We start from the raw sequence: 16981 nt of genomic DNA, 5'->3' as shown, positions 1-16981 counted from the left end.
ACAAGATTAAGAATTTACAGCCATGCGAGTACTGTTGTATTTTAGACTGTGCTTGGACAGAGCGGTGCTTTGAGCTAAATGCTAACGTCAGAATACTAACATTCTCACAATGACAATGCTGACACACTGAATATTGAGCAGGTATAATGTCACCATGTTAACCATCTTAGGTTAGCATGTTAGCTTGCCAACATTTGATAATTAGCATGAAACACAAATTAGAGCTGAAGCTGACGAGAGTGTTGTGTGGTTATTTGGTCATAAAGCAAAACCTTAAAACAAATTTTTTTTTTTTTTCCTGATGGCAGTCAGGGGCTCACCAAAGCGATTAAAATGCATCCTAAAGGGGCATGAATGTGTGTACCAAAGGGCAATTTATCCAGCATTGGTTGTCACATTTCATTAGACAAAAATGTCAGCCTGATGGTAGCGCTAGAGGAAAAGTGAGCAGATCACGAAAATCCTTTGACTTTATCCTCTGGGGACCATCAACGTCTGTCCAAAATTTCATGGTAATGCATCTAATACTTGAGATAGTAGAGACATTTCATTCTGGACCAACAAACAGACATTGCCACCCCCAGAGCCATCCCACTAGCATGACTAAAAAGATTATTGTCTGTCAAAGGACGATAGAAATTCGTCTTTGACGTAGCTCAGCGCCAAGTAAAAACACAGTATTGCACTGTACATACTGTAGATTATATGACATGGTCTCACTTTTGTTATTGCGCGCGCACACACACACACACACACACACACACACACACACACACACATACATAAGCAGGGGAGCAGCAGAGATGCAGCAATAAGCTCTGATGCAGCAGGAATCCCTGTACACCCTCAGCACTCAGCGGGAGAAGAGCTCTGGCTCTGATCAGTCCCTCGACAGAGAATCATTATGTCCCCAAGCTCACAGAGAAGAGCTGTAGCCTGCCGTCTCATTGGAAGGTCAGCTGAGGATTGATTAAATGAATGTTTCTCCTGACTCCAGACAAACACAAGCAGCTGAATTTCTTTTGTCTGAGTGATGTTTTTTGTGTGAAGGTACTTAGAAAAGCTTAAACCTTCGATAAATCGTTTTTGGCCACTTGGCAGGTGGCAGAAACATGTTATTATCACTTTTTAAGTTGATTTAACAAACTTGTTAATGACCAGTTGCCTGTTAACACTCGCCGACCAGGTGCTCATTTAGAGCACTAAGACTGATTTTATCACCAAAATAAGTCACAAACAGACTTGAAAGAAAGATAAAGAGAAAACTGTGACTCTATTTCCCATGACCCCCAAGATTCAGAATCTATATTCAGAAAGGCAACCACAGACAGATGTAATGCACATACACAAAGCTATATTTAACAGTTGACACATTCACAAACACTCACACATTTCAACGTAAAAATAAAAAAACGCATTCAAGAGGTGGGGGGTTGGGGTGGGGTGGGGGTTGGTAGGTGTTTGATAAAGGGTAGGCATGGGGTAGGGGGAAGTAGAGAGTGGGTGAGGTGGGTAGGGTAAGTAGGTGGAAAGGGGAAAGAAGTGGGGGTCAGGAAAAGGGGTGTAGCACTGTCATTAACCCCTGTTTTTCTGCCCCCTCTTCTTCCTTGGCTTTTTTTTTTTTTTCTTAGCCATTTCTTCCTTTTGAATATTTTTCACCTCCTCCTTTTCTCCTCCTCATTGTGGATCTTTTCCCTCCTTTTGTTCCTCCTCTGTCTGGTTCTTTTGCTCATTTTTTATGTTTTTCGCCTCCTCCTCCCTCTTCGCCTCCAGAGCGCCGCACCTGGCCTTCCATGCTTCTTCTGTCCTGTCCAGCTCTGTCTGTTTTTCATTGAGCTGGGCCAAGACGTCAGTGTAGGCCTTTATGCGCGCCTGCCTTTTTTTAGTGGCCCTTTTGAGGAGCTCATCCTTCTGTCTGAGCTCCTTGTGGAGCTGATTTGACTCCTGCCTCCATTCCCTTTGCTGCAAGTAGATTTTTTCAATCAGAGACATGTTCTCTTTTTTTAGAGACTTCATCTCATTGACGGCAGCATTTAGTTGGAGCCGGTCACTTTGCAGCTGTACTGCAGCCGCTTCCTTTTGAATGTTTTCAACCTCCTCCTCCCTCTGTGCCCTTTTCTCCTCCTGGTTGTGAATATTTGCCTCCTCTTGTTTTTGAGCCTTGTCCTCCTTGTTTGTTGTCTTTTCCTCCTCCCATTGCTTTTGAGTTGTGTGCTGCTGTTGCAGCTCCTGCACATTTGTGCTCCTCTCATCCTCTCTGTGCGCCAGCTCCTGCAGGTTTGCCTCCAGAGCACCGCACCTGGCCTTCCATGCTTCTTCTGTCCTGTCCAGCTCTGTCTGTTTTTCATTGAGCTGGGCCAAGACGTCAGTGTAGGCCTTTATGCGCGCCTGCCTTTTTTTAGTGGCCCTTTTGAGGAGCTCATCCTTCTGTCTGAGCTCCTTGTGGAGCTGATTTGACTCCTGCCTCCATTCCTTTTGCTGCAGGTGGATTTTTTCCATCAGAGACATGTTCTCTGTTTTTAGAGACTTAATCTCATTGATGGCAGCATTTTGTTGGAGCTGGTCACTTTGCAGCTCCTCCTCTTGTTCTTGAGTCTTTTCCTCCTCCCATTGCTTTTGAGCTGTGCGCTGCTGTCGCAGCTCCTGCACGTTTGTGCTCCTCTCGTCCTCTCTGTGCAACAGCTGCTGCAGTCGTTCCTCCAGAGCGCCACACCTGACCTTCCATGCTCCTTCTGTCCTCTCCAGCTCACTCTCTTTTCTCGAAAGCAGGGCCAAGATGTCAGTGTAGGCCTTTGTATGAGCCTCCCTTTCCTTAGCTGCCCTTTCGAGGAGCTCATCCTTCTGTCTGAGCTCCTCGTGGAGCTGGTTCCCTTCCTGCTTCCATTCCTTTTGCTGCAGGTTAACTTTTTCCATCAGAGACATGTTCTCGTTTTTCAGAGACTTAATCTCATTGATGGCAGAGTACAGAGCTTCTCTTAAGCCCTGTACTACTGAATTTTGTTGGAGCTGGTCAGTTTGCAGCTGGACTGCAGCTGGCCTGGTCTGTGTTTGGCTACACAGCGCAGCACCGAACTGCATTGGCCAGAAAGACTGAAAAACAGAAAAATACATTTTGTTTATATCTAAAACTCCAGTCCCACATTAACACAACATGTACACATATTTATACACTTGAATCTACTTTAGTCTCAGGACAGGACACCTTTTTTCCATTTTGAATCTACTGGTTAGAAACACTGACAGCAAGAGCAATCTGTTTTGGCATTTTGAGAGAAAAAAAGATGCCTCATTTTTGCCAAAGAAACTCCACCGTATTCATAAAATTATCCTTTTCTATTTGTATTTTTATTAAAATATATTAGAAGTACTGTATTTCTCAATGTGACATACTGAATGTGACAAATTGTTGAAATTGTGATGCAGGAACTCAACAAACTATGAAAATGTTTTGAAGCTTTAGATAAAATATGAATAACTAGCAGGGAAAAGTGGGCTGGCCAAGAGAGGTACAGTGCTGGGAAAAAAAATGTTTCTCCAGGTCAAATGAGGAAAATCTTACCTGGTTTCGTTGTGTGTTCATATCAGCTCTCTGGAGAGACTGATTTGCAAAAGTCGTATTTTGCAGCTCAACTTGAAATTGTGAAGCAGTCTTAGAGTTTAAGACGTTTCTGATATCGCAGTTGAGGTTGATGACGTTAAAATTGGTAAATGTAGACACAGTTTGCTGTCGGTTCGTAAATGTTGACGTTTTCGTTTGGATCAAGTACAGAGAGAGACTACTCAGCTCAGGTTGGTGGTGGAAATGACAAGTTTCAGCTGCCGGTGCAGGTTCCAAACAGAATGAACATTATGACGTCAGAGTTCTAGAGTTGTGAGGTGACAACTGAACGTTCTCATCGTGGGTTCTACATATCAAGGTTCTAACAAGGCTCTTCAGTGGCACTTTACAGCTCCCATCTGATTTACTTTGAACATGAAGTTATGGTAAAAAGGACTATGGGAAAATATTGTCATTATTTATTTTTCTAATCAGTTCAAGGCCAGAAAAACACCAACATCTTTTTATTGGTAACAAGAAGTAAACATGTTTTTTCTTGAAATTATGAAGACAAAGATAAAATGACACAATGTTTCCTGGTCTGACTGCCCATTCAGTATCTTATGTTATTACTTACACATCCTGGGCCCACATTGTTAAAGACATACAACAAACCAATGAACACAAAAGGTCTATAAGGTGCAAAGACTCCAACTACCAAAGGGCCTTCACTTCAGTGACTGTTCACCGTGTTAGTCTTTACAAACAGGAAAAATGACATATGCCCTCAGATATGATCCTATAACAAACAATTGGTTATTCTTAAATAAATGAATTGATTGAACAACACTGTAAAATCTGGCCCATGGTTGAGTCTAATTGCTGATTGCTGGTATATGAAGAAAGAAATGTTGAAAAACAAGAAATTATTTGTCAATATTGTCTCATTTTGTCCATGAAAATGCACTGGACTATAAAATGGTCCACTCAGTAGATATGTTGGTCACAGTTCTTTAATTATCAAATTCATGGGAGTTTATTTAACTTTGTCAGAGTTGGTGTTGCCTGCGCTGCTTCAGTAATGTGTCAGAAGAGAGAGGGAAGTTTCTAAGGGACTGTTTGGTTGGTTTTGTAGGACAGTCCTGAAGTAGCCTCAGAAACTGTCTCTGTCAATTCTGTTGCCACTGTATGATATACCCATCACAATTACATCACCTTTATTACGGTAATAAATTGCAGAGTTGAAAGTGACTGCAGGAATTGACTAGGGAAAAAGAACCCCACAAATCCTCTAGTACTGGATCTCATTCATAATCTTGACTGTGTTATAGCTGCTGGAGAAGTATCCTTTGATGACAACTGGGTGGTTTTACATTCGAAAACTAGTTCTCATCGCTTTTTTACCTAAAAAGTTTAGTCCTGTTTTTGCTGATGGACTTTGGATTTTCAGTCTGAACAATCAGTTAGCTTTTAGCCTGTGTTTGCTGTTGTCCATCAGACTCAGTTGATCTGTTCTCTGTGTTGGCTGACAGTCAAGAGGAAATTAGTGGTTATGAGCCTAATAATCAAAGCAGTGAAGGTTTTGGTAATAGTACTGACAAGAATTTAAAACTACTTTCACCCCTGATAACACTATATGCCAATGTGTAAAACATACTGTTGCTGATTTATGTAATCATTTACACTGATACTGTTATATGCAATATATGAAATATGACAGTAAGTACTGTGTTACCTTTTTCCACATTTAACTGCACGAAAAAGAAAAGTAAACTACAAATTGTATGTACTTTTATTATTAGTGTTCTAATGTGGATCCATGTGTGTGAATGTTGTTTGTCCACATTATAATAAGCTGTATCTTTAGTAAGTGGGGAGAACAAATTTAAAAGAAAGGATCTCCTTTAAAAGATGTGCTGCCAGTTTATTTTTTTTCCATTTTTCATGGATTCCAAGTTGCACTGTGCATATATAAATATATAAATGATAAATCATAATGCAATCAGCAAGCTCCATTTTAATTTTAGATTCACATACCATACATTCTTATTTTATACTTCATCTACATTCAGTGATGCAGGCACTTTAAATTCATGGGCAGTACAGTTTGTGTTCAGTGTACTATGGAGGTGTACCGATCTCTCCCAGCCTCCTCAGCAGTCCATCCAGTGTCTCCATGTTCTGTGATTTCTCCTCTAGCAGCTCATATCGGAGGCTGGATATGTCCTGCTTGATCTCTTTCAGCTCTCCTGAATTAACAACAGACATACAGGCATCAAAGAAAAGTTTCAAATCTAAAATTCAGAAAAAATACACTAGATCACTACACTAGAGAAAATTATTTTTGGCATGGTACAATTAAAGTCAAGATTGGTTTATTGACACATAAATTTATTTCAAAATCTTTATTTCCAAAGGTTTAAGTATCATTCTGTTGATTTTACCTTCCGTGATCTCGTCACTCTCTCTGTCTGCTTGGGCTTTGATGATGTAACGCTTTATCAGTCGCTTCATGATCTTCTACGACCAATGATGGAAAAAGTAATATGTCATATTTTATTGGCTTTTTAATTGCCAATTCTGCATTGTAACTATAAACTACAGCAGTCAAATATATTTTAAACCAAAAATGTCGAAATGTGAAATGTAGTGAAACACAAACAAACACATACCTGATATCTGGTTGGGCTGGTAGAAGGACAAACCCCGAGCTAGAAGATTAAGCTGAAGTTATCTTAATTGAACACAATTGTGACATTTATTTTTGTCTTCAGCTCTGAGCTGGGCCCTGTGGTGCAGCAGAGAAACCACTGGGAGGTGCTCAAAGTCTGTCTTTATATACCATGGACTTATGACTATAAAAGCTGAAGAAGGATAAAAGCTGTATACAATGTGTTAATGAAAAACAGATGAGTGCCCATTGTGTGGTACCTGGTTGAGCTGAGTCTCGGTTTTCTCCTCACTGTGTCCTGCTAAATGCAGGAGCAGGGACTTGATACTTGTGGCCAGTCCCAGCATAGATTTTGGACTGGGGATCAGGTTAAAGGGCACAGGGAGCGTCCTTCCCTCCTCAAAGTAGGAGAACCAGAGTTTGGCCCGAGCAAACTTCCATTCAACATCAGCATCATCCTAAAGAAAAGAAGGAAATAAAACGGTTGGAGAGGAAAGAGGAAAAACGTCAGCAAAAAGTACCAGCACTAATGTGGCTATTCAATTTGAGACACCAGTTCAGATTTACTGAAAAACTAGTTTGACATTTTAGAAAATACTCTAATTTGCGTCCTTGCCGACAGTTAGATGAGAGGATTGGTGTCACTCTCATGTCTGTACATTGAATATTAAGCTACAGCCAGCAGAGTAGGTCAACTTAGCTTAGCATAGAGGCTAAAATATGAGTCTCAAGATGGGGTACATTTGATCTGCTACACAAACATTTAAGAAAGAATTTACTGACCTAGCCAACTGAAATGAAGAGCGAATTGAAATGTAAGCCTATGTTTAGCATGTTTTTTTTATAGGTAAAAATGTTGGTAGGTAGATTTTGTACTTAATTCTACAGGACATGCTCACTAAATTGGCATAATCCTTTATCTTTATAGACTATCAGCTTTGTTAGATTTTAGACCCCCACAGAATACGATAAAGGGATGCAAAAGGTTTACAAAACATGTGAAATGAGTGTGTGTGTGAATGATTGTGTTTGAGTCAAACCTTGATCCTGAAGTCTGCAATCTTTACCTATTGAATGAGCCTCATTTCATTTACTGCCATAACAAACAATTTCGAGTTTTTACTCCTGTTTTAAATCCTTTTATTTCATTCATGCCAGAGACTGAAGAATCATTTTAACAGGATGTGTGAAGAATGTGTGCTACATGTGAAGACTTGCTCAGGCCACCATCCATTTCTGAGAGCTTGTATCTGAAGCACATTACTATTGTGACGATTGTGCTTGATCGACGAACCTCAATCTCCTGGAAGGAACTGTTAATCATGGCGATGAGCATGTTGAGCAGCACTATCACCATGGTAACGTTGTAGACTCCGTACAGCACGTAACCGATGTTCTCGATGAATTTGTGTCCATTGTTGATCACAACAGACCTGACCTCAGACAGTCCAAATATAGCCCAGAACAATGTCTTGAAGCTCTCCTCCAGGCTAGATTGACGTACAGAGAGGGAGAGGAGGGAGAAATTGGTTTTTTTTGACATTAATCACCTGAGAGGAGACTTTAATATGGTCTGTGAGAGAAGGAATGGAAGAAAAAAAGAACGTAAGTCTCACAGTTAATTCTTACTGTGTTTAAAATGGTGTTTATTTTACTTTATGTCAAAGCATATAATATATTTTTAGATTTCAGGCATCTATTCATTTCCATCCATTTGACTTTTACAAATTTGCACAGGCAAAAAAAACTTGGTAAGATAGCAAAGACATTATATCATATTGTAAATGTAAAGTATCTTTTGCAGCACATTTAATTGAAGATGCTATATTATTCTTAATTTTAAAACAGTTTTTTAATGTCAGAAATTGCTAAAACATGAATCATGCTTTTACAACATCCATATTTTCATTTGTGATTTTTGGTAGCTGACTCTCACATATTTGATAATAGTAATAATGATACTAATAAATTATGGCTATGGCTGTATTAACCTTCAAGATAGATTTTGACACAGGTGCCTGCTCAGAACAGGGCTTTAAGTTTAGGAAATAAATTACTTATGACCCATCCTAAGGTTAATACTGTGGTATGCTGTTATATTATGCTCTGATATGCTGATACTGTGTTTTACTTTTGGTTCTGGGGCCCGAGCTGAGTGATCTTGCAGATGTGGTAAATCAACCCTGATTGAGACAACAAAATGTTGTAATAATGGAAATGAAACTGAATCTCGAGGAAGCTTTACTTTTACACAGGCTGATTTTCAAAAATGAAAAAAAAAGCCACTTACACTGTAATGAATGTGAGTGAATGGGAAATATACACCAGCTGGTGGGAAGAAAAAACCAGAGGCATGTATGAACAAACAGAAATGTGTACAGAGAATGTCTTACGTGGTGAAGGCGTCGTTCTGCTTTGCCCCCAGGTAGTAGGAGTACAGGTTGAACATGCCGATCATGAACGCCAGAAAGACCAAGATGAAGATAACCATGAACTTGAAGATGTCCTTAACAGTTCTCCCTAAAGAGATCTGCAGTGGGCCGAAGCTCTCGTTGGCTGGGAGGATGTAAGCAATCCGAGAGAAGCTCAGCACCACCGCGACTGCATACAGGCCCTCCGAGACCAGCTGGGGATCTGACGGCAACCAGTAGATTCGTGCTACAAAAAGAGAGCGCGAATAAGTCAGTAAAGTTCAGCAAATCAACTTTGACTCATATGTATTCTTTTTTGGGACTTTGATCCAATCTTTGCTTTTCTTGTAAAATGTTAGATAGTTTTACTTCTTCTGGCCTCCAGTGATGATCAAATACACGTGCAATCTGTGACTGCGGTCTTGCCTTCAAAAAGGCTTCTTTTCTAAACTGGATTAGTAAAATATTGGTCTGTTTTATCTTGTTTTTATTTAACTTCTCAATATCAACAGGAGAATTCAGGCACAGACCACTGATGTTTGGCCATCAGTTTGCCTTTTAAAGTTCAAAGCCAACACGTGTCATCTCAGCAATGCATACATATGCTCCTGTGTGTAGCGCCTTGTGCTAACTCACTGCAACTGTTTATACATTAGGTAAATGATGGCTTTTAAAGTGTGCGGCGGTCTGTTAGTCTGTGTGGGCGTGTGGGCATGCTCACCCAATGTAAAATAGTGTATCTCGGGGGGCAGTGTGACATTAATCAGTGTTGTGTAGTGTGTGTGTACATAGGTCTGGGCTAAGTCAGCATGTCTCAGAGCAGAGAAGCGGCAACTGAAGGAGGCAAGGAAGATTGCCAGCATCCCAAAGTCCAAGAAGTTCCACGGTTCGACCAGGTACTCCCCTGGTCCTTGACTCCAGATCTCCTTCACTTCAGCCCAGATCATGCCTGCAGCAGCACATGTGAAACGGTGTGACATGATGTTTTTCATGAGGAATTTCATCCATTACAATCGTCTAATGCTCACCCATGACCCATGAAATAATGAGGATCTCCATCCATGTGAAGGGTGTTGTGGTCATGCGGTAGAGCAGCAGCGGGTCAGAGTTGAGTTGGGGTCCACCTGGGTGCTGATGGTGGGTCATGTTTGGCAACAGGGTGGTGCCCGCGAAACGGTCTGCAGCATTCAGGATGAGAAGACCCAGGAAAATTGTGAAGGACGAAGCATGGGCCACAAACTTCATGAAGGGGCTTCGCATCACTTTTCCCACCTGAGTGAAAGGGATGAAACAACGGGAGGATGAGAGAAAATGTACTGCAGTGATTTCAGATCTAGTTTGGGAATTAATGTGAGCTGCATACTCTGCTACATGGAGCGATCCAGTAAGCCAGAGCCAGTCCAGGCAGTCCGATAGCCACCGCCAGCACCACCAGCAGCTTGATAGCAGTGGTCTGTTGTCTCAGGCCGGGCAGATTCTCATACCAGATACTCAGCAGCTGCTGCTGGCAGTTAGGATGAGCCACAAACTGAAGGCAGCAAATGCAGAGAGTAGGAAACAGGGACATACAGGGTGATGAGAGAAACAAGATAATACAAAATGTTTTTTGCTTCTGTGAAGTGTGAACCTAAAGACAAAGGTCTGCTGTCTAAACAATAATCTGCTTCCTGAATTTGATCTTGTCATTATGAGATGAATGGGCCAAAGAGGCAGTGTGGGAAATAATCATCTTGATACCCACATAAAGGTAAAGGTTGATGGTAGTACATTTATCACCATCATGTAGCAATGCAGCTAAGACCTTGTCTTCTGGGATTGAATTTCCAAAATCATAGTCAAATCATTGCTTTTGAACAACATACAGACATTTCAGCATTTCCGTGAATCCATTAAGGTCCTCTTTAATGGCTTCAAGTTTTCATTTATAGCCACGTTGCCACATAAATACATAAAATGTTCCCTGTGAGTTTCATCCAGGTCAAGGCAGTTTCAGGTCTCTACAAATACTTGTTGTGAAGTTTTAATGAGATGATGTGATCCTTTTTCACTGTTAAACATTTGCCTTTAATAGCAATGATTCTTATCATTCATAGAATGTAGACCTTTTCTTACCTCAGTGTCATTACCTGTTTGCGAGCATACTAACCTTTTTGAGTTCATATTTGATGGCTAATTTGAGCCTTGTGAGGGAGGGGCGACCTGGCAGATCATAGCTGTCCTCAGAGTCAGTTTCTCCGTTCAGTATGGCCTCCACCTCCTGCGTGCTGCGACACAGATCCAGAAGGCCCACCACATAGTCCTTACACTGGCTCGACAGTCGGCAGTAGTCGTTCTGCAAACACCATGAGGGAAAATATGCATCAATGAGTAAAACATTTGAGATGTTCTACAGCAGATGTGGTCTGATGCTAGGGTTACCGATGGAGCAAGGGGTTGGTTATGGTTAGTATATATAGTATATTGTTATAGAGTAGCATCATATAGTTCTGTGAGGAAAATCTAATTGGCACTTGTCACTATTGTATCTGCACTTCAACCTGAATAAAATAATTGTCATGTCTGATAAATATGTAAACAAACATGTCCAACCCAGTACCAATAGCACACTGTCCTACTGTAGGCCCTCTAATAATTATAGTTGTTAAATATGTGTCAAAACAACAATGTCAACAGTGACTACAGTATCTAAACCCTCATCTGTTTCTGCTTCTTCTCTTAAGGCCCATTAAATGTTCTTGTGTTTACTGGCAGCTGGTTGGCAGTGACATGGCAAATATATTTTTTGTGCGCTTGATGATGAGCTGGTTTTCAGGTCACATGCAGAGGTGCAGTAACAGTGCACAGTCTGTTTGGAGGACTTGTGTTTGCATAGGTATTGGTGCTAACTCTGTGGGATCTTTGATGGTATTACTACCTTAAATTCTTTCTCAATATTGGCCAGCATGGCCAGTTCGTTGCTGAGCTCCAGGGCTGCCAGAACCGGGTCCTCGTTGGACAGGGAGAGGTAAGCAGGACTAGCGAGTCCTCTATAGGCATTGATCCTTGATCGTGAGTGGCTGAAGGAATCAAACTGCTGCTGATAGTTACAGGAGTCGCAGCTGCAGAAGTAGTCATGAGGAGGATCAATGCGAGCCCCTTTACTCAGCAGGGTGTGAACTATCTCGTATTCCTGGCAGTGTGCTGCGAGGATCACCGGAGTCACATCATGAGAAAACCTGTTGGAATGCACACACACGAAAAGCAGCAGAAAAGATTTAAATCAAAGGCCTTAATATTATATGTGGTTATTCTGGATCTGTGTCCCTGCACGAGGAAGGTGGAGGTCAAATTAGTCATCAAATTTGAACTAAATTAGTTTGCTCACAAACTGGCAGAATAATCACAGAAATGTTTTTATAGTCTTCTGGTCAACATAAACACTCAGGGTTTTATAGTTTCGAGTAACCACTCTTTTACTGTGATTTACTTTCCCTTCCTCTAACTGTCAGGGGCCACAGTTTCCACACTTTTAACAAGGCTGTCTTCCCTTCCTTCTCAGAAAGACCAGAAAATAATAGCTGCATCCTCGGAGTATAGCATGAACTGATGCATTACAATGCATCGGCTAGTGAACATCTGCTGTTTTTATTCATGCTTCACCATCTTGCATGTTGTCAGAGGCAGCACCATTTTTAGTGACACCTCTGCCTTTTAAATGCCTTACCTTGTCCCATCCTCATCGTAAGCATAGAAGTCATCCAACATGTCAGCCTGAGCAGGACTTGCTGCCAGACGATGAGCATCTCTAAATGAAGGGTGACCCAACAGGACCTCTGTGATACGAACATAACCTTTACCTACAACGCACACACACACACACAAAGCAAAGCTGTTGTTGTGGTCTGGTACCTGGTCCCTTTAACAGCCTCACTTCAGTTCAACTGCTAATAATGTGAGACATATATTGTCTGTGAAAATTTCCCAGTAGTGGTATTATTATTAAGCTATTTAGGTGTCATTTGTGATGACGTTACCTACTTATACTGTGAAATAAGTAACAATCTTGAACCTATATCTTCCCAACAAAGTAGTGCCAGAATCTTAACTAATTCAACAGCACCAAAGGTCTGTGGCAGATCAAAAGACTGTAAGAAATTGTTCCTTTCTACCTGATCCCTTAAACCTTTCAGTAAAGTTTTATCAACTCAAGTCCAGTCTTCGTGCCCTGACTTAACATCCCACACTGGTGAAAAACTCCTACCTGTCCGGCATTGCAGAGTTAGTGGTGAGCAAAGTGGAGCATTTGGTTGCTAAAGAACCAAATATTTTACTCAGGAATTGATGGAGACACAAAACAGAGCTAAAAGGCAAGGAAGTGTAGGACTGAGGTTCACCAGGTGGCCACAAACTCCAAACAAATTCTAATCTTGTTCCGCATGTGGCGGCTTCAACTCCAGACTGTTTGCTAAGTATAGGCATATTAGTATACAAGTATATACAAGTATAAGCATATTAACTTTAAAAGGTGGTAACGTGTGACAAATGACTTTTCATCTTTTTTTTCAACTCAAGTGGCTAAAAAAATTAGTTAGTGCGGGTTATCTTGTTAGATTAGAAGCTGACAGTAGAGGCTCACAATAGCCTGGTGTTTGGTGGGTTTGCTAAGCTATGCTAGCTGTTAAGCTGTATGTTTTGTGAGATGTGGTGTAAGACCCCATTCAAGGATAAATTAACTTGGTCGTTACACACCTTCCTATGGTTCAAGCTATAAAGCTCAACATATGATCAGCAGCATCAGCCTTCTGCCACATGCAATTACGCCTTTAAATGTAGTTTTGACTCTTGTATGTAAACATACACAAATGCACACATCTTACTGATGGCTAATAGGAGGGCATCACCCACTCTGGCCAAATCTTCCCTCCCCAGCAGCAGCTCCGTCACCTCCAGATGCTCGTTGGCTACAGCCAGCTGCAGTGCATTTTGGCCCATGTAGTCCACTGCGTTGACATTCAAGTTGGGCACATGGAGCAGCATACGTCGCACCTCTGGTATGTTGCCATACTCAGCTGCCTCCAGGAAACGCTGCTCAACCTCAGACAGACTGATCGAGGGAGCAGAGAACATGTAGGCAGGACCACGTGGAGCCTGGCGTCGTTTAGCAGCGGTGAGACGAGCCATGAGCTGTCTCTCAGAGCTGCTGTGGCTGCCAGAGAGTCAGGGGACATAAACACACAGTACATAGTGTCCACATAGTAACTTACAGTATATACATACACATAAACCCTTTTTAGAAACCACACTTCAGACACTAGTTCTCAGTTTCATCTCAATTTCACATTTCACATTAATTGGATTTAATCTTTAATTCTATTTATGTTGTGGTTATACCACAACAAATACAGAGAAGTTTTTTGGAAATATTCAAAACCTGCCAAGAAAAGACATAAGAATAACAAAAAGCTGAATCTGACACCAAGGGATTAAGAATTATTTGACTAAACGGAATTTAAAACTACACAGAGAGCCACTGCAGTCAAACAAATCATTAGTGAAAATTAAACAAGGACTTTTTATAGTTGTAGTATTAGATACAAATTTAGATTGTAAAGATTGCAGAAACTGCTAACTCAACTTCTATATATTGACCTATGTTTGGATGAAAAATTAAAAATAGAATAAATAACTAAATGAATAAATAAACAAATAGAATAAACAGTAGAGATAGTGAGAAGTGTACAAACCAAAGAGTAAATGGAAATGTTCTGTCTTCAACCCTGATTTCACTTCAATGCACAAAAACTTGTAGTGGGTTGTAAATTTGAAGGGAATCCATATCACTACTCCTTACTGATTCTCAAGTAATCCTAATAACATTATGCTGCTGGACCATTCATTGACTGATAGAAATGTATCTCTTTTTCCAAGTAACTGCAAAGTTGAACCGTAAAGTACAGCAATGTAAACCAGCACCAGTTGAATTAAAATAACATGTTGTCCTATATATAATCATCTGATACACGCTCTTTTTTATAAAGTTCTGCGTTTTCAGAAATCAAACTGTGAAAGCTGCTGTCTCATACTGTTAACCGCACAGGAAACAAGCTGTATTGGACAATCCTTGAAGGATATGAGGGACCTTTACAGGATATTGTCTAGCATTTTAAAAATGTAATGGTGATCTCCACCAACCTATTCTGCGAAGGCTTAATAATTGTGGACCATCTCTGTTGAAAACAACAAGTTCAAAAAATTTCTGCACACTGTCTATCAAAATGAAAAGCAGCAACACACATGCTGAGGATATTGTCTTACTTCATTGCCTTATGTTATGGATCTTTATGTAATATACATGATCATCTGTAATGCTGTGTTGATAAAAAAGGGCAAAATGCTGATGAAAGGTTATCAAAGTCACATCATTGCTGATTTTGATAACAAAACACAAAAACACACCTGCCCACTACATGAACATCTGGCGGAATAGGGGATGTGAATGAAAGACTTACCCAAGGCATCGTCCATGGCAACAGTTTTCCTCTCCAAAATCATCATACATAAGCAGGTTATCACGACTCCTGGCCCTCGGGCTGTTAGTGTGACCCACAGTCCGGGTGTTGTGATGAACCGACTGTCTGTGGTTCATCCTGGAGGTGGTCAACAATAGAGGGTCTGCTCCTACTTCATATGAACAAGCAATCAACTGCCTGTGGCATGACTCTCTCTCTGTCTCCCTCCCCCTCTGTTTATTCTGTGTCCTTGAGAAAGAATGTATCCTTCTGGGTCCCACTATACTTTTATTTACATGACTCATTGAACTTTACAGATGTGGAGGGCAGCTCAGTGTTACGATTGAACACACTGAAGGTGACTGGTGGTCTATGGCCATTTTTGTCGTAGTTGTTTTGGCTGAATCTACAGACTTGTGGTTGATTTTTCTCTTTGAAATTACTCTCTGTGTTAGTTTTGAGAGTACAGGCTACTTTGCAAAATTTAAGTCGATTAACAGAAGCAAAATATTCTGAGAATAATATGCTTAGCCAATGGTATTAATGCTCAGGCTGTAAAATGCTATTTTAAACTGCAGTGTTTAGAGTTTTGTCAGTGTGTGTGTGTGTGTGTGTGTGTGTGTGTGTGTGTGTGTTTATGTGTGTACATGCATGCAGGAGTGACTGATGGCTGATGAACAGCAGATGAGATTCCTCAGGGTTTAAATTCCCAGTAGACTTTGCTTCCTGTGTGCTCCCACTCTCCACTGATCCTTGTCCACTGTGGGAAAACAACTTCCCACTCTGCACACACACACACGCACACACACAGTGTGTGTTCATACACATATAAGCCTGTGCATTTAAGCATCTGAACATGTGTTATCTCTCCAGCAGGTCACAGGTGAGTCACAGCACCCAGTTTCTGTTCACACACACACACACCTGCATATGATATTTTTAGCTCTTTTTTCTGCAAATACAGTGAGTCCTGCGTCATTGTCACAAGTTTCCCCCAGTTCACCACATTTTGTCTGCTTTAAATTTCACAGAAAACACCACATTACATCACAGGACGATCTCAACATAAAAACTCTGATAAAGCAGAGTCTCTGATGAATGATTGTAGCAGTGAAAATTGCCTTTTAAGGGCCTGATTGCTGAGGCGTAGTCACTTTGGACGTTTCATGGTGTAACAGCGTCACATCTTACAGGGAGGATGGTAGGGGGAAAGATGGTAAACTCTGACAAATGTCACCAGCAAGAGTTTCTGTTAAGACTTCCTCCTCAGAACAGAACAGACCTAAGATCTGGAACTAAACACTGTCAGCTCAAACATACACACTGTTATTGGGGGTACTGAGTGGGCAAGCACCTGTGTGTGTGTGTGTGTGTGTGTGTGTGTGTGTGTGTGTGTGTGTGTGTGTGTGTGTGTGTGTGTGTGTGTGTGTGTGCGCGCGTGTGTACGTGTGTGTGCATGTGTGTGTATGTGTGTCTTTCTTAGTGCCACTGATCTTGGTGATAACACTGCAGGAGCTCTGGCTCTTTGTGTGGTCTATGTGCATATTGCCAATGAATACACACACGTACAGACACACACACACACACACACACACACAAAGCTGTGTGTGCTTCTACAAAAATAAGGAGATGTGGGGTTAGAGATGAAAACACTGGTGTTACAAATGAGCATCCTGGTGGTGAAAACTCTGGCTTGATTTTTTTCCCTCAATTGGTAATGTTGATATTTAATCACCCCAAACCCCCACCCCCACACACACACAAACACACACACACACACACACACACACACACACACACACACACATGCCATAAATCTGTATGAATGCCATGGAACACTAAGAGCAATATCAGCACAAGTTTTTGACAGTGT

At 41.1% G+C, this 16981-nt stretch overlaps 2 protein-coding genes across 3 annotated transcripts; both read right to left on the bottom strand.

Annotated features, from left to right (window-relative positions):
• Positions 1-402: 402 nt before the first annotated feature.
• Positions 403-3827, bottom strand: LOC139608117 (golgin subfamily A member 6-like protein 25). Its single transcript, XM_071461604.1, has 3 exons — positions 3560-3827; positions 1750-3090; positions 403-432 (listed from the first exon to the last, which is right to left on the bottom strand). Exons 1-3 carry the CDS (start codon positions 3578-3580, stop codon positions 403-405), a joined length of 1392 nt encoding a protein of 463 aa, XP_071317705.1. The 5' UTR covers positions 3581-3827.
• Positions 3828-3995: 168 nt separating this feature from the next.
• trpc6a (transient receptor potential cation channel, subfamily C, member 6a) lies at positions 3996-15491 on the bottom strand. 2 transcript variants are annotated; one of them, XM_071460407.1, is made up of 15 exons: positions 15109-15491; positions 13477-13805; positions 12324-12456; positions 11535-11835; positions 10767-10952; positions 9984-10148; positions 9649-9892; positions 9342-9569; positions 8603-8867; positions 7504-7699; positions 6470-6667; positions 6211-6249; positions 5983-6058; positions 5134-5787; positions 3996-4920 (listed from the first exon to the last, which is right to left on the bottom strand). In XM_071460407.1, exons 1-14 carry the CDS (start codon positions 15411-15413, stop codon positions 5660-5662), a joined length of 2793 nt encoding a protein of 930 aa, XP_071316508.1. In that variant the 5' UTR covers positions 15414-15491; the 3' UTR covers positions 3996-4920; positions 5134-5659. The 2 variants fall into 2 exon arrangements, with proteins under 2 accessions (XP_071316508.1, XP_071316509.1); XM_071460408.1 differs by lacking the exons at positions 3996-4920; positions 15109-15491 and having other exon boundaries at positions 5439-5787; positions 13505-13604.
• Positions 15492-16981: the final 1490 nt, after the last annotated feature.

The sequence above is a fragment of the Trachinotus anak genome, unplaced genomic scaffold (genome assembly GCF_046630095.1).
Source record: "Trachinotus anak isolate AG129_WGS33_773 ecotype Australia unplaced genomic scaffold, CSIRO_AGI_Tana_v1 ptg000024l, whole genome shotgun sequence".
Taxonomy (NCBI): domain Eukaryota; kingdom Metazoa; phylum Chordata; class Actinopteri; order Carangiformes; family Carangidae; genus Trachinotus; species Trachinotus anak.
Note: the sequence above shows the minus strand (reverse complement) of the source record. Positions and strands in the feature narration are given on the sequence as shown.

Coding starts and splice junctions, on each gene's coding strand:
- trpc6a (XM_071460407.1), bottom strand. CDS start 15,413: ATGAGTCATGTAAATAAAAGTATAGTGGGACCCAGAAGGATACATTCT. Junction 13,806..15,108: donor TGCCATGGACGATGCCTTGG/GTAAGTCTTTCA, acceptor ACTCTCTGGCAG/CCACAGCAGCTCTGAGAGAC. Junction 9,570..9,648: donor CATTATTTCATGGGTCATGG/GTGAGCATTAGA, acceptor GTGCTGCTGCAG/GCATGATCTGGGCTGAAGTG.
- LOC139608117 (XM_071461604.1), bottom strand. CDS start 3,580: ATGAACACACAACGAAACCAG. Junction 3,091..3,559: donor TGAACACACAACGAAACCAG/GTAAGATTTTCC, acceptor TCTGTTTTTCAG/TCTTTCTGGCCAATGCAGTT. Junction 433..1,749: donor AGGCGAAGAGGGAGGAGGAG/GCGAAAAACATA, acceptor CTTTTCCTCTAG/CGCTACCATCAGGCTGACAT.